At 43.9% G+C, this 17135-nt stretch overlaps 1 protein-coding gene and 2 pseudogenes across 1 annotated transcript; 2 read left to right on the forward strand and 1 right to left on the reverse strand.

Annotated features, from left to right (window-relative positions):
* Nucleotides 1-557: 557 nt before the first annotated feature.
* On the reverse strand, nucleotides 558-699 carry LOC125526126 (annotated as a pseudogene).
* Nucleotides 700-4166: 3467 nt separating this feature from the next.
* Nucleotides 4167-12261, forward strand: LOC125525700 (putative disease resistance protein RGA3). Its single transcript, XM_048690703.1, has 2 exons — nucleotides 4167-4583; nucleotides 8721-12261. The coding sequence occupies exons 1-2, from the start codon at nucleotides 4269-4271 to the stop codon at nucleotides 12051-12053; spliced, it is 3648 nt and encodes a 1215-aa protein (XP_048546660.1). The 5' UTR covers nucleotides 4167-4268; the 3' UTR covers nucleotides 12054-12261.
* Nucleotides 12262-14061: 1800 nt separating this feature from the next.
* Nucleotides 14062-16872, forward strand: LOC125524917 (annotated as a pseudogene).
* Nucleotides 16873-17135: the final 263 nt, after the last annotated feature.

The raw sequence follows: 17135 nt of genomic DNA on the forward strand, positions 1-17135 counted from the left end.
ATCAGGTACATGCAAGATGTATTTTAGATGAAGATCATGAGTTGGAGTACGAATAGTAGATTGACCAATATGACTAATTTTCATGCCTTCTCCGTTTGCAGTGTGGACTTGTTCATTGCCGTTGTACTTGTTGCGAACCGTCAGCTGTTCAAGCTCGCTGGTGATGTGATCGGTAGCCCCTGTATCAAGGTACCAATTTGTGTCCACCCCGTAGGAAGAAGTGGTGGCCGACCCTGCGCTCTTGTCATTCTTGGTGAAGGAGATGTCAAAGCGGTGATAGCATTCGAGGGCGGTGTGGTTTTGCCTCTTGCAGATCTGGCAAGTGACTTCAGGAAGATCATCAACTCCTCCGTTTCCGTTGCCGTTGCCGCGGCCTCCATTGCCACGGCCACCACCTCCATTGACACGGCCTCTGTTGCCGTGTCCACCTCCTCCGTTGCCACGACCACCATTTCCGCGGCCACCTCCACCTCGGCCGAAACCACCACGGCCACGGGAGATGGCGTTGGCCGAGGACTGGGAGGAGTGGTTGCCACCTTCGAACGTAGCAAGGCGCTTTTCAAAGCCAATCAACTGAGAGTAGAGTTCTGCTACCTTGATTGGTTCGGTCCCCGCAGCACAGATGGAAGAGACAAACGAGATGTAGTCGTAGTCTAGTCCAGCGAGGATGTAGGATACCATGTCATCATCGTTGAGCGGCTTTCCTGCTGAAGCCATCTTGTCGCCCAGCGCCTTCATGCGCCCGATGTAGTTGGCGATGGTCGCGGTGCCCTTTTTGGTGTTGGAGAGGGCGATCCGCGTGTTGACGATGTTGGCTTGCGTCTGGGAGAGGAACATCTCCCTGATGGCGGTCCATGCCGCCGCGGCCTTGGTGCAGTGGGCGACCTGGATCATGACATGGGCTAAGATCAAGTTGAAGATGAAGCTCAGCACCTGAGAGTCTTGCGCTAGTGCGATCATCACATGGGCACATCGGTTGGCTTGCCATCCTTGTCAGCAAGCTTGGGCTTCGGGAACGGATGTTCGGGGTTGAGGTGGTCGATCAGCTGCGCTCCTCGGACGGTGGCTAGGGCTTGCGCGCGCCACACCAGGTAATTGCCACGGTGAAGCTTGTCAGCGATGGGAATGAGAGGAAAGGCGGCGGCGGCACTGGAGCTAGCCATATCTAGGGTTGGTACAGATGGTACGGTTAGGTATGAAAAGTTAAAACATCGTTTTGGAGGATTGACAATCACTGGTGAGCCAAGAAATTTGCAGGAAGCTTTAAATGACAGAAAATGGAAAATGGCTATGAATGATGAATATGATGCTCTTATTAGAAATAAAACTTGGCCAACAGGTGGTCAATAGGTGGGCATCAACTTTGGTCAACAGGTGGGCATGCACATGGTGAAGATGCGAACACTTTTTCAAATTTGCCCGCATTTTTCATATTTGCGAATATTTTTTTGAATTTATTTATTTTCTAGGGCTAAGCATTTTTACTTCTCTATTTTTTTGTTTTTCTTCTCTTTTTTATTAATTGATTTTCTCCTTGAACTTTATTATTCTTTTTTAAACCTGTGCAATTTTTTTTAGAATAGCATATTATTTTTTCAATAGAAATTTTAAAAGTTGATATAGAATTTCACGAAATGTCCCTGTACTCTCATACATAGCTATGGGGGTTAGGGGGTTGGATTCTAGCCAACAACTAAGCCCCACCAAATCAAAGTGATGAAACAAAAGATGTGACGAAGGCCTCAAACAATTAATGTTTTCAAATCATTTAGTAAATATTTGAAGGAAAAATATTTTAAATTCATAATTTATAACAGCTACTTCAAATTTCTACTTTCGTATTCCAAAAAATATTTTATTAAAGGTTTCAAAAAATAATAATAACATACAAAAAGAAGAAAGATGAATTAATGAAAAAAGAGAAGAAAAACGAAAAAAATATAAAATCAAAAAACAAAAAGGAGAAGAAAAAAAAGGAAAAAAACAATGAAAACCGCAAAATGCGTCAGATTGGGAGGCTTCCCGCTTTTTATTTTTCTTTTAACGGTTTCCAGGTTTACTTTCTTTTCCGTTTTTCGTTTTTCTCTTTCTTTTTCTTGTTTTCATTTTTTGTTTATTTTAAATTGCTTTCATGTTTCCTTCTTCGTTTCTATGTTTTCTTTTCAAATTATTTTCCTTTTACAAAACTGTTTGTGATTTCAATTTTTTTTGGAAAATTAAAATTTGGCTCATGATTTTAAAAGGTTCTTCAGTATTTTACAAAGTGTTCCTTTTCAAAAAAATTATAAATGCAAAAAATGTACAGGATTTCAAAAAAATATTCTTTTTCTAGAAATTGTTCTGAATGTTAAGAATCTTGCCGTTCACAATTTTTTCCTCAACACTCTAATAATGTTCATTTTCCCAAAATAATTGGAAATTTAAAAACATGTTAGTTTTTTGAAATTGTTTGTATTTCCCAAACTGTTCTATTTTTTTAATTCAAAAAATGCGCGTGTTTTCCTATTTTTTCATAAATTCCAAAAATATACGAGAATTTCAGAAAAGGTTATTGTTTTCTAAAAACTGTTCCTGTTTTCAATTTTTCTCAAAACTCAAAAAATGTTTAAGAATTACTTAAAATGTTCGCGGTTTTTAAAAATTTCTCAGAATTTCCGAAATGTTCCCATTAACAAGTTTTGTTCTATAAATTCCAAAAAATGCCCGCATATTTTCAGAAGATATTTAGGATTTTTAAAAATAGTTCCTGTCAGCAAGGTCTTAAAAAATTGAATTTTAAAACGTTTTTTGAGTTATTGAAAAACAATTGTGGGATTTGAAAAAATTACTCGCTTTTTTAGGGAAGTTATTCACAATTTCCAGGAAAAGATAAAAAAACCAAAAATCTACCAGGATTATGTGTTGTAGTTAGTTCTTAAAGTGGCACTCTCTTTATTAGCCACCAACGTCTATCAGGTTGATTGGTAAGTAGCCCCCTTTCTAAGGTGGAGCTGCAGCCATCCCCAGACAGCCTATCGTAGGTGCTCCTAATTGTTTTTTTAGCGACTATATCGTAGGTGCCAGCGCTACTGGGGCCACCTTCCTGGGCCGGCCCAAGCGGGGGTATGAAGAGGGTATACGTTCTAGCGGACAGCCTATCATATATATAAAAAGTGGGTATATCATGTCAAAAGTCCATATTGCCCTTTATACGTTTTGGGTGGGGGATTGTAGGGATTGTACCAAAGCGGGACTCCTTACATATATTCTAACTGCTCTAATACCATATACAACATTGTAGAAAGGCTGTATAGAGGCTGCGACAATTAATTTGGATCGGAGGGAGTATCAGCTTCATTTACATATATTCTAAATCTCTTGAGAGGTGGACTACTAACCTTTTTTGTGAGCTTGGATTACTAACCTTAGCTAGGAAGAGAACAAGAAGCTAGCGGCCAACATCCCTACTAACCGGCCTCTCGATCGGATGATACATCATTGGAACGGCGAAGCACATCAAATGCACATTAGTTAGCTAGTGATATTTTCACTTCAGCATCATAGGATGGCACATATAATTCCGTATAGAATACTCCCTCCGTATCAAAATATAAGACATTTTTCATACTACCTTTGTATAAAAAATGTCTTATATTTTGATATGGAGAAAGTATATGTGTAAGAATAAACTACTACTCTCTCCGTCCCATAATGTAAGATGTTTTTTCACACTATACTAGTGTCAAAAAACGTCTTATATTATGGGACGGAAAGAGTAGTTAGTGTCATCTCCCCTATGATCAATCAACAGCCATTCCCGGTAGTTGTTTACTTGTAGGGTAGGCTGTTCAAAGCTGGCGGCTGGGTTATAAGTATAATAAATAACAAGAAAACTAAACAATAGGTAAGGGAGTAGGTAAAGCTAAAGCGCCAAAATGTTGACACGAAATGAATGAATATATGCAGTAGTTACCCGCACTAATCAACAAGCTTATAGTTTCTTAATTTCATGACACCGATGTGCATTATTAAACCTATTTGCACGGGTCCTTGAATCAGTGCTTGTTCGTAATCATTTTAACCATATACAACAACAAGTGGCCACATGACATGACAGCCTCTGCAATCATGTGCTATTATATTTCTCAACGCTACGGCCCCTAGTTCATTTGCCTCCACATCAGGAGAGTTTATCCTCAGATCTTACTCCCACCGCCGGGGTCTGACACCACCATACCGGAGCAACGACTGACCTGTGCCACCTCACCTGCCGCGCGCCGGCGACTGATATGGGCTCCCTGCTGATGCCGCTGCTGGGCAGCATGGCCGCCAAGGCCGGCAACGAGCTGGTGCGCGAGTTGATGCGGGCGTGGGGGCTGGAAAAGTCCCGCGGGAAGCTTGAGCGCCACCTCGCCGCCGTTCAGGATATCCTGCTGGACGCCGACGCCAAAAGCCGCACCAGCCCGGCCGTCCGCCGCTGGATGGTGGACCTCAAGACGGCTGTCTACAAGGCAGACGACGTCCTCGACGACTTTCGCTATGAGGCCCTGCGCCGCCGTGCCGCCCAGATCCGCCGCCGACACCGCTGCTCCAGGGCACGCAAGGTTCGTCCTCATCCTAGTTTATCTCACCACTCTGGCCAACTCCGTTTTAAGGTTTTTTTTAGACAAAGCTCCGTTTTAAGTAATCTCAACGCCCATCCTCAAACTATCCATAACCATTTAATGTTGTACCATCCAACACGAGCCTGTATCAATTCGCTTGCCAGTTTGAATGTATGTTTTTTTCATAAATCAGAGACAAACTAGACGGTGTTGCGGGCGTCCGGACAGCAGCCAGGCCCACCCCTAACTAACCGGGCCCATAAAAAAACCATTGTCGCCCGCGTGCGCTTCCCGTTCGAAACAGTCAGCATCAGTACCGCATTCACGCCACACAACACGAACTCTCATTGATGCCAACATTGAAGCGGCATGCCGGCCGAGAGAGTGCCGCTTTCCGTGACTGCTCCGCATTCAAAACGACACCGTGTCGGTCCATCGCCCCTACATGAATGATATACGGTTGCCGGCGAATCTACTCCGGCGCCACCCATCTGTCTATCCGCCGCCCACCATTAACCTCACTACCGCAACCCATTGCCTTCCCGCCCGCTCTATAAACTCAAGCCCCGGCCATAGTTGCAGTCATCCTCCTCCGGTCCATTTCTCCTCTCCGCAACCACGCCCGCCATGGACTCATCGTGCTGCAAAGCCCTTTGGAACACCCTCTCCTCAGAGCAGAAGGAGATGGCCACCATTGCTGCCGACTGGCAGGCCGTCCAGCAGACAGAGGCCGACGACGCCCCAATGGAGAACGATGCGGCACCACCCTCCTCGCCGGTGTGCACTACACAGACATGCCGCGGGAGGAGCCAGAGGCCAAGTTCTGCCAGGTTATAGCCTACAAGTGCACAAGGTTTTGTTGTAGTCTTTTCAAAGTAAGAGTATCGATGCCACAGGGAGCACAAGAATCATTTTTTTGCATACTGGATGGTTTAAATACGAAAAGTCTAACGCCCACACGTGTGGGCGTCTGGCAACTCACCCACACGCATGGATCCTCGTCCAACCAATTCTGCATGAATCTTGGCGCGTTCTAGCAGTTTTTGTGTGACACGTAGGACTAAGCTGGTGTGTGGGCATTCATCCGGTCGCCCACACGTCCTTTTTTTCACCACACGGAGGGCTGGTGTGTGGGCGTTTAGCAATTCGCCCACACACTTGTTTCATGCACGCAGAGGAGGCTGGTGTGTGGGCGTTTATCACTTCGCCCACACGCTCGTCTCCTAGCCCACACCCAAAGCTGGCAGTTGCCATGTGTTTCTGCAGGTACATGGCAACTGCCCTAGCTTTGCTTGTAAGCAGATGGCAACTCTTTTTACCCGAGTTGCCATGTGTTTTTGCATGGTACATGGCAACTGCCGTAGCGTACACGTAAGCAGATGGCAACTCCTTCTTTTACATGGCAACTGCCCTAGGGTGCTTGTGAGCACATGGCAACTCTCTTTTACCCGAACATGTTTTTTTTGCCATGCCTTTTTGTAGTGCTAGATGGTAACTGCCTAGTGTTTAGTGGGTGGCAACTCCTAAACTTTTGTAATCATGGAAACTGCAGTAGATCAGACCATACATGGCAACTGCAGTTGAGCAACCATGGCAACTGTAGTTGTCCGACATGGCAACCGAAGTTCAGCGACATGGCAACTGCAGTTAAACGAACATGGACGAGGGTCTGGACCATGGCAACTGCGGAACGCGCGGTGACTGTCATGCGGGCGTGCGGGACCACGAGGTACGAGGCCTGACGTACGGGGCGTGTGGGCATTATCTATTTCGTCCACACGCACGCGTGTGAGAGGGATCGGGAGGGGAAAAAAGAAGTGTGTGGGCATTACTTTTTTTGCCCACACATGGGTGTGTGGGCTGTTCCTCTTATACACCACACAAAATGTGTGGGCAGCCCCCCTAACGCCCACACGTGTGACACTTATCGGCGTCTTTTAAATATTGTGCCTGCAAGTTGAGAGTGATCTAAAGCAGTAGTATTATAATAGAAACGGTGTAGAAAGCATAAAGGTAAATATTGCAATGAAAGTAAATACAGAGGGTAGCAAATGAGTCTTGAAACCAATATGATTAAAGCATTCCTAGGGAGTCCGGAATCCCCTCTAGCATGCATCTATAGCGGTATCTAGACACAATGCTATGTCAGATTCCTAAGCCACTTCGCATATTTCTATTTGTGGACACAGCCGGGATACGTGTATAAACTCGGCAACCCCGTATCACATACGCCCCACTCCGGTTACCACACCGTGATTAATAGGAAAAAGGTCCCCGTGGACACAGCCTAAGGTGGTCTTTGTTTTACCCACTGCTGCAACGGTCCGGGACGAAGGGAGATGAGGCATGGCACGCCACCCACCGCGACAACCAGCCGATCCGCCAGCAGCAATAACCTTCTGTCCAAAATTGGCATACACTGGATGATCGATTTCACCCAACATGAAGAAGATCATTAACATAGACATGCAAAGAGGATATTAGATCCTAGTATCAAACGATCTACTACACGCTATGGTTCATCCATATCCCGAAGAACTAGGAGAACTACTCACTCATAAAGGCAACAAACATCATAGCACTAGTGATGGCAAACATGAATGATTCACACATGTAACACACAAGTTGTCCCCACTAGGGTTCATGAGATTACAATGAGTAGGAAGTGGATGATGATGATAGTGACAGTGGTGATGATGTTGAAGCCCCCCTTGTGATTGTGGGGGAGGCGGCAGCCTCCTCCTTGCCAATTCCTCCCTCTGGATTGCTCCGGAGGCTAAGGTTCCTCCTTCTAGACGAGTTTCTTGTTTCTGTGTGTGTCTGGTCCCTGATCAGATTCCACAGGGTGAAAATAGTGGATGAGGTGACGGCGATGGCACTCCATATGACCACTCATACAAGCGGTCGCGGTCGTATGATACGCCATCTTTTGCTCTAGGGGTGGCGCAACGCCTCCTCCTTTCGTCCTCTTGCCCCCTCCACTTATGATAGATGATTATCACATTAAATGCGTATTTCACTACCATTTTCATGGGATTTCTTCCAGAAAGTATTATTTGATTCAAAAAGTGTTACCTGAGAAAACATGACAAAAAGAAGTGCGCGGATGTGGTAAAATTGCACAAAGCCTACCGAGTAGGCACAAAAATAATATCAAAATAGTCACATAATTTGCACTCGTCAACTCCCCCAAGCTTAAAGGTTTGAAACAAATATAGCAGCATGTAAGAAAGAGGTTATCTTCATTATGTGATGCGGATGGTTGAAAACAAATGAGTCCATGAGATTTCAGAATTTGCATTATATGATCGATCTTTTTGCACACTACCATATCTATGCCTTTATCAGATTAGCATGAAGGCTTCCACACCTCACTGTCTATCGTTAGGAAGATGTTCTTCAACTCTAAGCGACAATTACTCCATTCTTTTAGCCGAACAAGTTTCCTCGATCTTTTGTTTAGTGAAGATATTTTCTTACTTACTATCCCATGTCACTGAAATTTTCTTTTCCTTATTAGGGGTGTGACATGTAAAGATATGTTTGATTCTTTATATTGACAATGGGGGTCTTGACAAGTCTTTCAGTTTTTTGTTTCTATAGTTATTTTTACCGTGAAAGCAACTTGTTCCTTTACATACCTGGATCATGAGCTTTTTCGTTAGACTGTAAACTTTCTGAGCTACTGGATTTAATCTAAGCATTTACATCAATGATGAGTTCATTTACATTAGAACACAAGAGCAGGACTAGATCTAAGCATCACATAGATTTACATTTACAGGCTGACTTTGTTCAAAGTCCAGCCCCGTCCGGGAGCAGTTTAATCCTGCAAATTCCTATGCACTATATTTTCACTTGTAAGGTGAAGTTTGGTTAGACTGTAAACAAATTCCTATGCTCGCTGGGACCTCCTTACAGGCAACAAAACATAAGAACACAAGAGCAGGACTTGATCTAAGATTCACATAAGTCAGTCTGTCATGTGTCCTCAAATACTTCAATATTTGCTGCACACGTTCTTGCATAATTTCAACATAATGTTTTAATTTATAATTGAAGCTATTCAAATTCAATTTAAGGTTTGGATTTGGAAATGGAATCCTTTTAATATCTTTTTTATTTGTTTCATTCCAGGTACTGAGCTACTTCACCGCCAATAGCCCGGTTATTTTTCGTCTTTCCATGAGCAGGAAGATGAAGGATGCCCTGGAAATGATAGATGAACTAGTCGTGGAGATGAACAATTTTCACTTCCTCCAACATGTCGAGGCACCAAGTGTTGATCTTCCGCAGACACACTCTCAAGTCGATGAATCAGAGATTGTGGGCAGACAAGATGAGAAGGAACAAGTAGTGAAGATATTGCTCGACCACCAGAACAATAACGATAATAATGTCATGGTGCTCCCCATAGTTGGTATGGGGGGAATTGGTAAGACTACCCTTGCCCAACTTGTGCACAATGATCAAAGGGTGAAGCATCATTTTAAGTTGGTCTTATGGGCATGTGTCTCTGACAAGTTTGTTATTGAAGAAATAGTACGATCTGTAATAGAAGTGGCCACAATGAAAAAGTGTGATTTGACTCAGATGGAGGCACTGCAGAAGGAGTTTCGTGAAGTTTTGGGCAACAAAAGGTACCTCCTAGTGTTGGATGATGTTTGGAATGAAGATGGACATAAATGGGATGCTATGAGATCATTACTAAACTCACATGCTGGCTCAGGTAGTGCTATAATTGTGACAAGCCGCAGCGATCAAGTTGCCTCTATCATGGGTACGCTTCCTCCACATCACATATCACTTCTAAATGAGGATCAGTCATGGGAACTTTTTCACAGAAACACATTTGGAAGGAAAGCGGAAAAGCAAGAGGAATTGATTTCAGTTGCAAAGAACATTGCCCACAAGTGTAAGGGGTTGCCTCTTGCTATCAAGACCATAGCAGCTTTACTTCGTTCAAAGCATCACAATCAGTGGTTTTCTGTTCTGGATAGTGATGTCTGGAAAGACGACATCCTCACATCTACTGCTATTGTACCTGCACTACAGCTGAGTTATGATCACTTGTCATCCGAAGCAAAAATATGCTTCTCCTTCTGTGCTCTTTTCCCCAAGGATAACCCAATGGATAAAAATATGTTAATCCAGCTCTGGATGGCAAATGAATTTATTGCATCAGAAACAAGAGGCCAACAAATCTTTGATGTGCTAGTTTGGAGATGTTTTATTCAATTAGATGTGGACATTCCAGAGCATCTGCTCTCTGGATTTGGAGACAAGTTCATCCACCGACCAGTCACATGCAAGATGCATGATCTCATGCATGATCTCGCTGACTCCGTAATCGGAAATGATTGCTCCAGTATACAAGAGTCTTCATCATGTGAAGAAATTTTTCAAGGATCCACATATTCCAGTTCATTGCAGCATGGGGTTCGACATTTATCACTTGATCATGTCAGTAATAACACCATTGCAACCATGAAGGAAATTTTAGCTCCTCGGCCCCGCACAATATTAGTCCAAAGTGAGTGGTGGTTTGAGACTCGGTATGGGACTCCTCTAAGTGTGGCCAAGTCAAACTTCATGTCACTGCGAGCATTGAAGACATATTCAATCATAACACAAATGACAAACTTGAAGCATCTTCGCTATCTAGATTGTTCTTGCTCAGCTATATCTTCACTTCCTGAAGCCACTACAATGTTGTATAACTTGCAAACGCTGAAGCTCACTCAATGTACAAAACTTGAGAAATTACCAGAAGGCATGAGATATATGATCAATCTTCGGCACATCTTCCTCTTTGGGTGTCATCGTTTGGAGCGCATGCCACAAGGTATTGGTCAGTTGAATTCTCTACAGACATTGACAAATTATGTCTGTGATAGTGATGTAGGTTGTGGAATTGATCAACTGAAAGATTTGAATCTTAGTGGTGCTCTTTCTTTGACTAAGTTGAGAAAAGTGCATAGTGCAGAAAATGCTAAACAAAGCAATATGTCTGCCAAGCATAATGTGAATCGATTGTCACTTGATTGGGAAAATGGACCTTCTTATAGCACACAAGATGGGTATGAGGTAGATGCCAGTGCAGAAGGAATATTAGAGGCCCTTTGTCCTCATAAAAGAATTGAAGCTTTAATGTTATCTAATTATAGAGGTGCTAAATTGTCATCATGGATGCACAACTCTACACTGTTGGAACATCTTAGTGAACTTTATCTGATTAGCTGCAAGAACTGCAAGGATCTCCCCCCATTATATAACTGTCCCTCCCTCAGGTACCTGAGTTTGAAAGGTTTTCATAATTTGACACGTATATGTGTTGGTGATGATGATACAGACAGTGGGCAATCATGTATTACTCCACCACCCTTCTTTCCTAAATTGGAATATATGAAGCTTTCCAACATGCCTAAGCTAGAGAGATGGCACATAGAGGTGCCTGGACAAGCAGCGGTTGTATCACTCCCTCAGCTCAAGAAGCTAGAAATTATTGAATGCCCAATGCTACGAAGCATGCCCAAGATGCTCCCGCTGCTTGAAGATCTGCTGATAAAGTGGGCAAGCGCCATTCCCGTGTACCATTTGATTAATCTGTCCGTGCAATCTAATCTTGAGTGCAAGGGCATCATTTCAGTGGAACCTATAGTTGGTTGGCAGCCTCAGGACCTTCATTTCTCGGGGCTTGGTGACTCATATGTGACACTGAATCTCAAAGGTTTGAAGGACAATGTAGAGCGCTTTGAAGAGGAGCTGAAAAGAGTACCTTCCAGATTTATTAAGAACTTGGATATAGTAGATTGCAAATTTCTTTTCTTAGCAGAACAATCTCAAAGACAGAGGAATATATGGAAACATTTTGGTTTTGTTGAAACAATCTGGATTAGAGGCAACAATAATACAGTACAATGGCCAGTGGTAGAACTTGGAAACTTGAATCGTCCTCGATATCTAAACTTGATTAGTTGTTCCAACTTAACTGGTTCACTTCCATCAACCATATCCGATGACGAAAATGTCTTGCTTCCTCAACTCCGGTATCTTGACATTATGGACTGCAAGAATTTGGTGGAGGTACCAAAGTTGCCTGCATCTCTTGAAATATTGCGCATCTGTTCTTGTCCCAAGCTGGTGTCCATGCCAACAATTCTTGGGAATGTGAAAAATTTGACACATCTCACTCTGAGTGGGTGTAACGCGCTGGTGGCATTTCCAGATGGAATGTATGGAGTCACGACACTCAGGATGTTGAAGATGGTGTGGTGCCCAAGGGTAGAGACACTACCGGAGGGACTCCTGCAGCAGCTCCCTGCCCTCGAGGACCTATGGGTCATGGGCTGCCCCCATTTAGAGGGAGCCTTCTCAAGAGGAGGCGCTTACCATGATTTGGTTAAGGCTAAAGTAATTCGAGAGGCAAGACTTGGCGGTGAGATTGAAATTCACATTAGCTCACATTGATCTTTGATTGAGATGCCAGCCTCATGGGATTATTTATGTGTGGCGTTCCAGGATTGATGTATTTGTTGAGTGCAACATACCTACCTAGATTGGATGTCAAAACTCGGAAGCGCTTGTATCAGTTGGCATGGAAACCTTGCCTTAGTTCCTCCACAAGTGTTATTAACATTGTTGATCTGCTATGCAAGCTGCAACGGTTAGGACTGAATTTCCAGCCACTCATAGATTATACTCCCTCCGTTCCGAATTACTCGTCGCAGAAATGGATGTATCTAGAACTAAAATACATCTAGATACATCCATACCGGCGACAAGTAATTCGGAACGGAGGGAGTACTCGTTTTTTTTCTCTTCTCATAGCAGACTATGGCCATAGCTTTGTCTTTATGGGCTGAAATTCTGTCAATGTATACTACTTGATCAGTCTTCAAGTAATCACTGTTACTGTATGAAAGAATCTAGTGACTGAGATGCTCAGTTCTGTGCCACACAAAGTCAGTGCAATATGCATTAGTTAACCTGTCAGATAAACTGCTCCATATTCTCTATGTGTTTTATACATATATGTATATGCTCCTTCAAATATCCTCTTCTGCTTGATTACTGAAATACAACTACTACTACTTCTGTACTTTTCTGGAGAAAAGTGTAAGGATTTTCATGTGGCAACCTCTGTGCTTCTCATTGTCAATGTGCGTTGCAGTTCTAAGGCTGCATGATACTACAATGAAGATTGTCTACACAGGAAGAAATGTAATTAGTTGCAACAGCACATCCAACACAAGAAGAAACAGCAAAGCAGCATCTGCCGAAGACACGATTCTTCGATCGATCGGGAACGCGTGGGGGCAGCTGTACGCAGACACGATGGCGTATTGCATGTTGCGTTAAAGTAGCTAGATGGGCCAAGTGGCGTGCGGCCCAAGGTCGAGCGGAAGCAGGCTGCTGGGCAGAGTTTAGGCCGAAACATGTGCGTGAGGGGCTGATGCGAGATTTGTTTTGGACCTCATGTTGACATGGCGAGAGGCAGATCAAATCGAGCAAAGGAAATATCCATTGATACATCCATCGGGAATTAGCAATAGAGGCATTGACAAGGCAATTGCTAGTATTGGAGTTGTGCCTGGAGCGGTTACACGTGAAGACCAAGATTGGTTGGATTTTGCTATTAGTACACACGGGTGTACCTCATCAGGTTTTGTTTGTGTACTTGGGGCATCGTGTGGAAAGCTCAGATAATTTTTTCACAGGGTCAGCTGTAGGAAGAACCAGGACGTCAACGGGTTCCAGGTTTGAGGTGGAGAAGTTCATGAAACTGAAAACCTTGGGTTATGGCAGACAAAGGTGAAAGATTTGTTGGTACAATAGGGATGCTTAAAGGCGTTGCCGGAAGTCAATTCACCTAAGATGGAATTATCATGTGATGGATGGAAATTCATGGAAGACGATTTGAGAGCCTCGAGCGTGTCATGCAGTCGAACGAGTTCGGCTTGGTCGGACTAGATAATCTAACGGATCGACGCGAGTCGGTTGGTACAGAAGACGGTGGTGGGATCGGCGATGACGACGTAGGAGCGTGATGCTGATGGTGACCGACTTCTGGGGCGTTGAAACACGTGGCATAGGCCCCGAGGGCTTGCGTGACTTCGACAAGACTATGGCGTGGGGTTGATTCAAGGTGGTGTACACACGGAGCTTGAAGTCGACGGGACGCGAGGGTGGACTGATCATCTACCATGGAGTCATGTTGAAGGTGGAGCTGGATTGAGAGGTTACGGTGTAGGGATCCAGAGAATCGAAGCCTATTTAGTGGGAAAAAGCGAGGGACCCGTAGTTCGAACTGGAGCCCAGTGGTCTGATGGAAGCGTGAAACTCATCATCGGTCGGTGATGGTCGGTGGTACTCTGTAGTGGGGTTGAGTGGTGTGGGTTCGCGACCCTTGAGACTCGACCGGGACAGTGGAGGCTCGACGCGGTAATAGCAGCGAGGCGTGCGGTACGCACGAGGCATGGAGACGGGCCAGGGCTCTGGTGGTCATACATGTGGTGAGACAACTGTAAATTTGACTTGGGATGACTACAAGCAATGGTGAAATTCCTTCAATTTTCAGACAGGCAGTCAAGAAAGGAGCGGTGATGTTAAGTTCAGGTAACTCTTATGTGTGACACCCAATATGTGAGTTCATTTTCACGCAGGTCAGTGATCGGTGTGTGATGGCGTTGACGGATACTCTGGAAGTTGGGAGCACGGACTAGAGTAACAAGGAACTTAATTTTGCTCAAGTGTTGACTGTGGTCAAGAAAAAGAGGGTCTACAAGTTGTAGGTGGAGTCACATGAAGTCTTGGGGTAGCAGCGGTGCTCATGGGATAGGCTCAAGTCCAATGTACATGGAAGTTTGACACATGGACGAATTCAAGGTGGTGGAGAATATTCGTCAAGGTGGAGTTTGTTAGGGTTTTGTCGAATATAGTGTACAAGGTAGGTTATAGTTGGACTTGTAGTTGTATTGTGTTTAGATAGGATATGGAGTCGTGTCCTCGCATTCATGTTGGCTGTAAATGACATGGCAATCTGTTATAGCCAGCAGTCGGTTGTATTATTAACCATGCTCTAATCAAAACCACTAACGTTCTACACATGGTATTCTTTATTTCTACATGCACTAACTATAGCCAACCACTGGGCTTAACTAAAGTGTGATATTATGGGCTTTAAGCACTGCCCTACAAATTTGGTCTCCGGGACTAGTAATCCGGGACCGAGGTAGTAGCTCATTGGCGATTGGGTAATTAAAGAGGAGAGAGATAATGTCTTGCATCTTTCTAATGCCTTTTTTACTTCACTTCATAATTTATACAATATTTTTTATATGCACACTTTTCACCTGTTGGAGGGAGTATGGAGACATAGAGAGGATGGTTGTGTAGTGACGGCGGTCGGACGTCCCATGTACCTTTTGGATCACGGAAAAGTGGCGACGACAACACGCGAGTGATTCCGATGGTGCTGCTACTTGAGCACTCGGTCTTGAGCTCTGGGGTTAAAAGTTAGGTCTCGCCCGAGTTTGTTTATAACCCACATTGAGAGTGGCACATCATTTTGAGTTGGTCATATGGGTCTGTGTCTCGGACAAGTTCGTACTCGAAGAAATAACCCGATCTATAATACAAGTAGCAACGATGAAGAAGTCTGATTTCACCGAGATGGAGGCACTGCGCAAGGAACTTCATGGAGTTTTGGGCAAGAAAAGGTACCTTCTAGTGCTGGATGATGTTTGGAATGAAGATAGACAAAAGTGGGATGACATGAGATCTTTGCTATGCTCACATGCCGTCTCAGGCAGTGCTATAATTGTGACAAGCCGCAGCAATCAAGTTGCTTCTATAATGGGCACACTTCCTCCACATCAGATATCACTTCTAGATGAGGATAAGTCATGGGAGCTTTTTCATCGAAACACATTCGGAAGGGGAGTCGAAAAGCAAGAGGAAATGATTTCAATTGCTAAGAGTATTGTCCACAAGTGTAAGGGATTGCCTCTTGCTATCAAGACCATAGCAGCTTTACTTTGTTTGAAGCATCACAGTCAGTGGTTTTCTGTTCTGGATAGTGATGCCTGGAAGAATGATGTCCTCACAACTAAGATCGTACCTGCACTACAACTAAGCTATGATCACTTGTCATCAGAAGCAAAAATATGTTTTCCCTCTGTGCCATTTTCCCCAAGGATAGTCCATTGGATAAAGAAAAGTTAATCCAGTTGTGGATGGCAAATGACTTTATTGCGTCAGAAACAAGAGGCCAACAAATATTTGATTTGCTAGTTTGGAGATGTTTCCTCCAAGATGTGGAGATTGACAGGGAACTGCTCTCCAGATTTCAAGATGGGTTCATCCATCAACCAACTACTTGCAAGATGCATGATCTCATGCATGATCTTGCTGAATCCGTAAGTGGAAATGATTGCTCCATTCTCGAAGGATCTTCATCACATCAAGAAATCCATGCTAGTTCATTACAGCATAAGGTTTGACATCTATCATTTGATTATGTCAGTAACATACTACTGCAGCCATGAAGAAAATTCTAGCTCCTCGAGCCCGCACAATATTAGACCGAGGGGAGTCTCCTTGGGATACGAGCAAGTCTCTGAGTATGGCCCTGTCAAAATTCATGTCCTTGCGAGCATTGAAGATATTCTCAATCAGTACACACATGACAAACTTGAAACATCTTCGTTATCTGGATTGTTCTGATTCCGATATATCTGCATTGCCTGAAGCCACTACCATGTTGTATAGCTTGCAAACATTGAAGCTCATTGGTTGTACATACCTTGAGAATTTACCAGAAGGCATTAGATATATGAGCAGTCTTCGGCACATCTTCCTCGATCGGTGTTTTAGTTTGAAGTACATGCCACGAAGTATTGGTCAACTGAATTCTCTACAGACATTGACGAGTTCTGTCATTGATAGTGACGATGTAGGTCGTGGAATTGATCAACTGAAAGATTTGAATCTAGGCAGTGCTCTTGCTTTGACCGACTTGAGAAAAGTGCATAGTGCAGAAAATGCTAAACAAGGCAATATGTCCGCCAAGCATAATTTGAAGCGATTATCACTCGGTTGGTATCGACCTCTGTCTGGACCTGAGAGAGATGTTGGATATGAAGAAGATACTAGGGCAGAAGGAATATTAGAGGCCCATCGTCCTCACAAAAGGCTTGAAGGTTTATGTTTATCTAATGCTGGTGCTAACATCATGGGTGCACAGCTCTACACTGTTGGGACATCTCATTGGTCTTTGTTTGAGTAGATGCAACAACTGCAAGGATCTCCCACCATTCTGGCAGCTGCCCTCTCTCCAATACTTGGATTTGCATAGAATGGATAGTTTGACAAGTATATGCGTTCGTAATGATGATACAGACAAGGGGGAATTCTCTATTTCTCCACCACCCTCCTTTCCTAAGCTAGAAACCATGCTACTTTACTACATGCCTAAGCTACAGAGATGGCACCAGGAGGTGGCAGGACAAGTAGCTGTTGTATGTTGGTGTATAAATAATGTAATTAGAG

The sequence above is a fragment of the Triticum urartu genome, chromosome 7 (assembly GCF_003073215.2).
Source record: "Triticum urartu cultivar G1812 chromosome 7, Tu2.1, whole genome shotgun sequence".
NCBI lineage: Eukaryota > Viridiplantae > Streptophyta > Magnoliopsida > Poales > Poaceae > Triticum > Triticum urartu.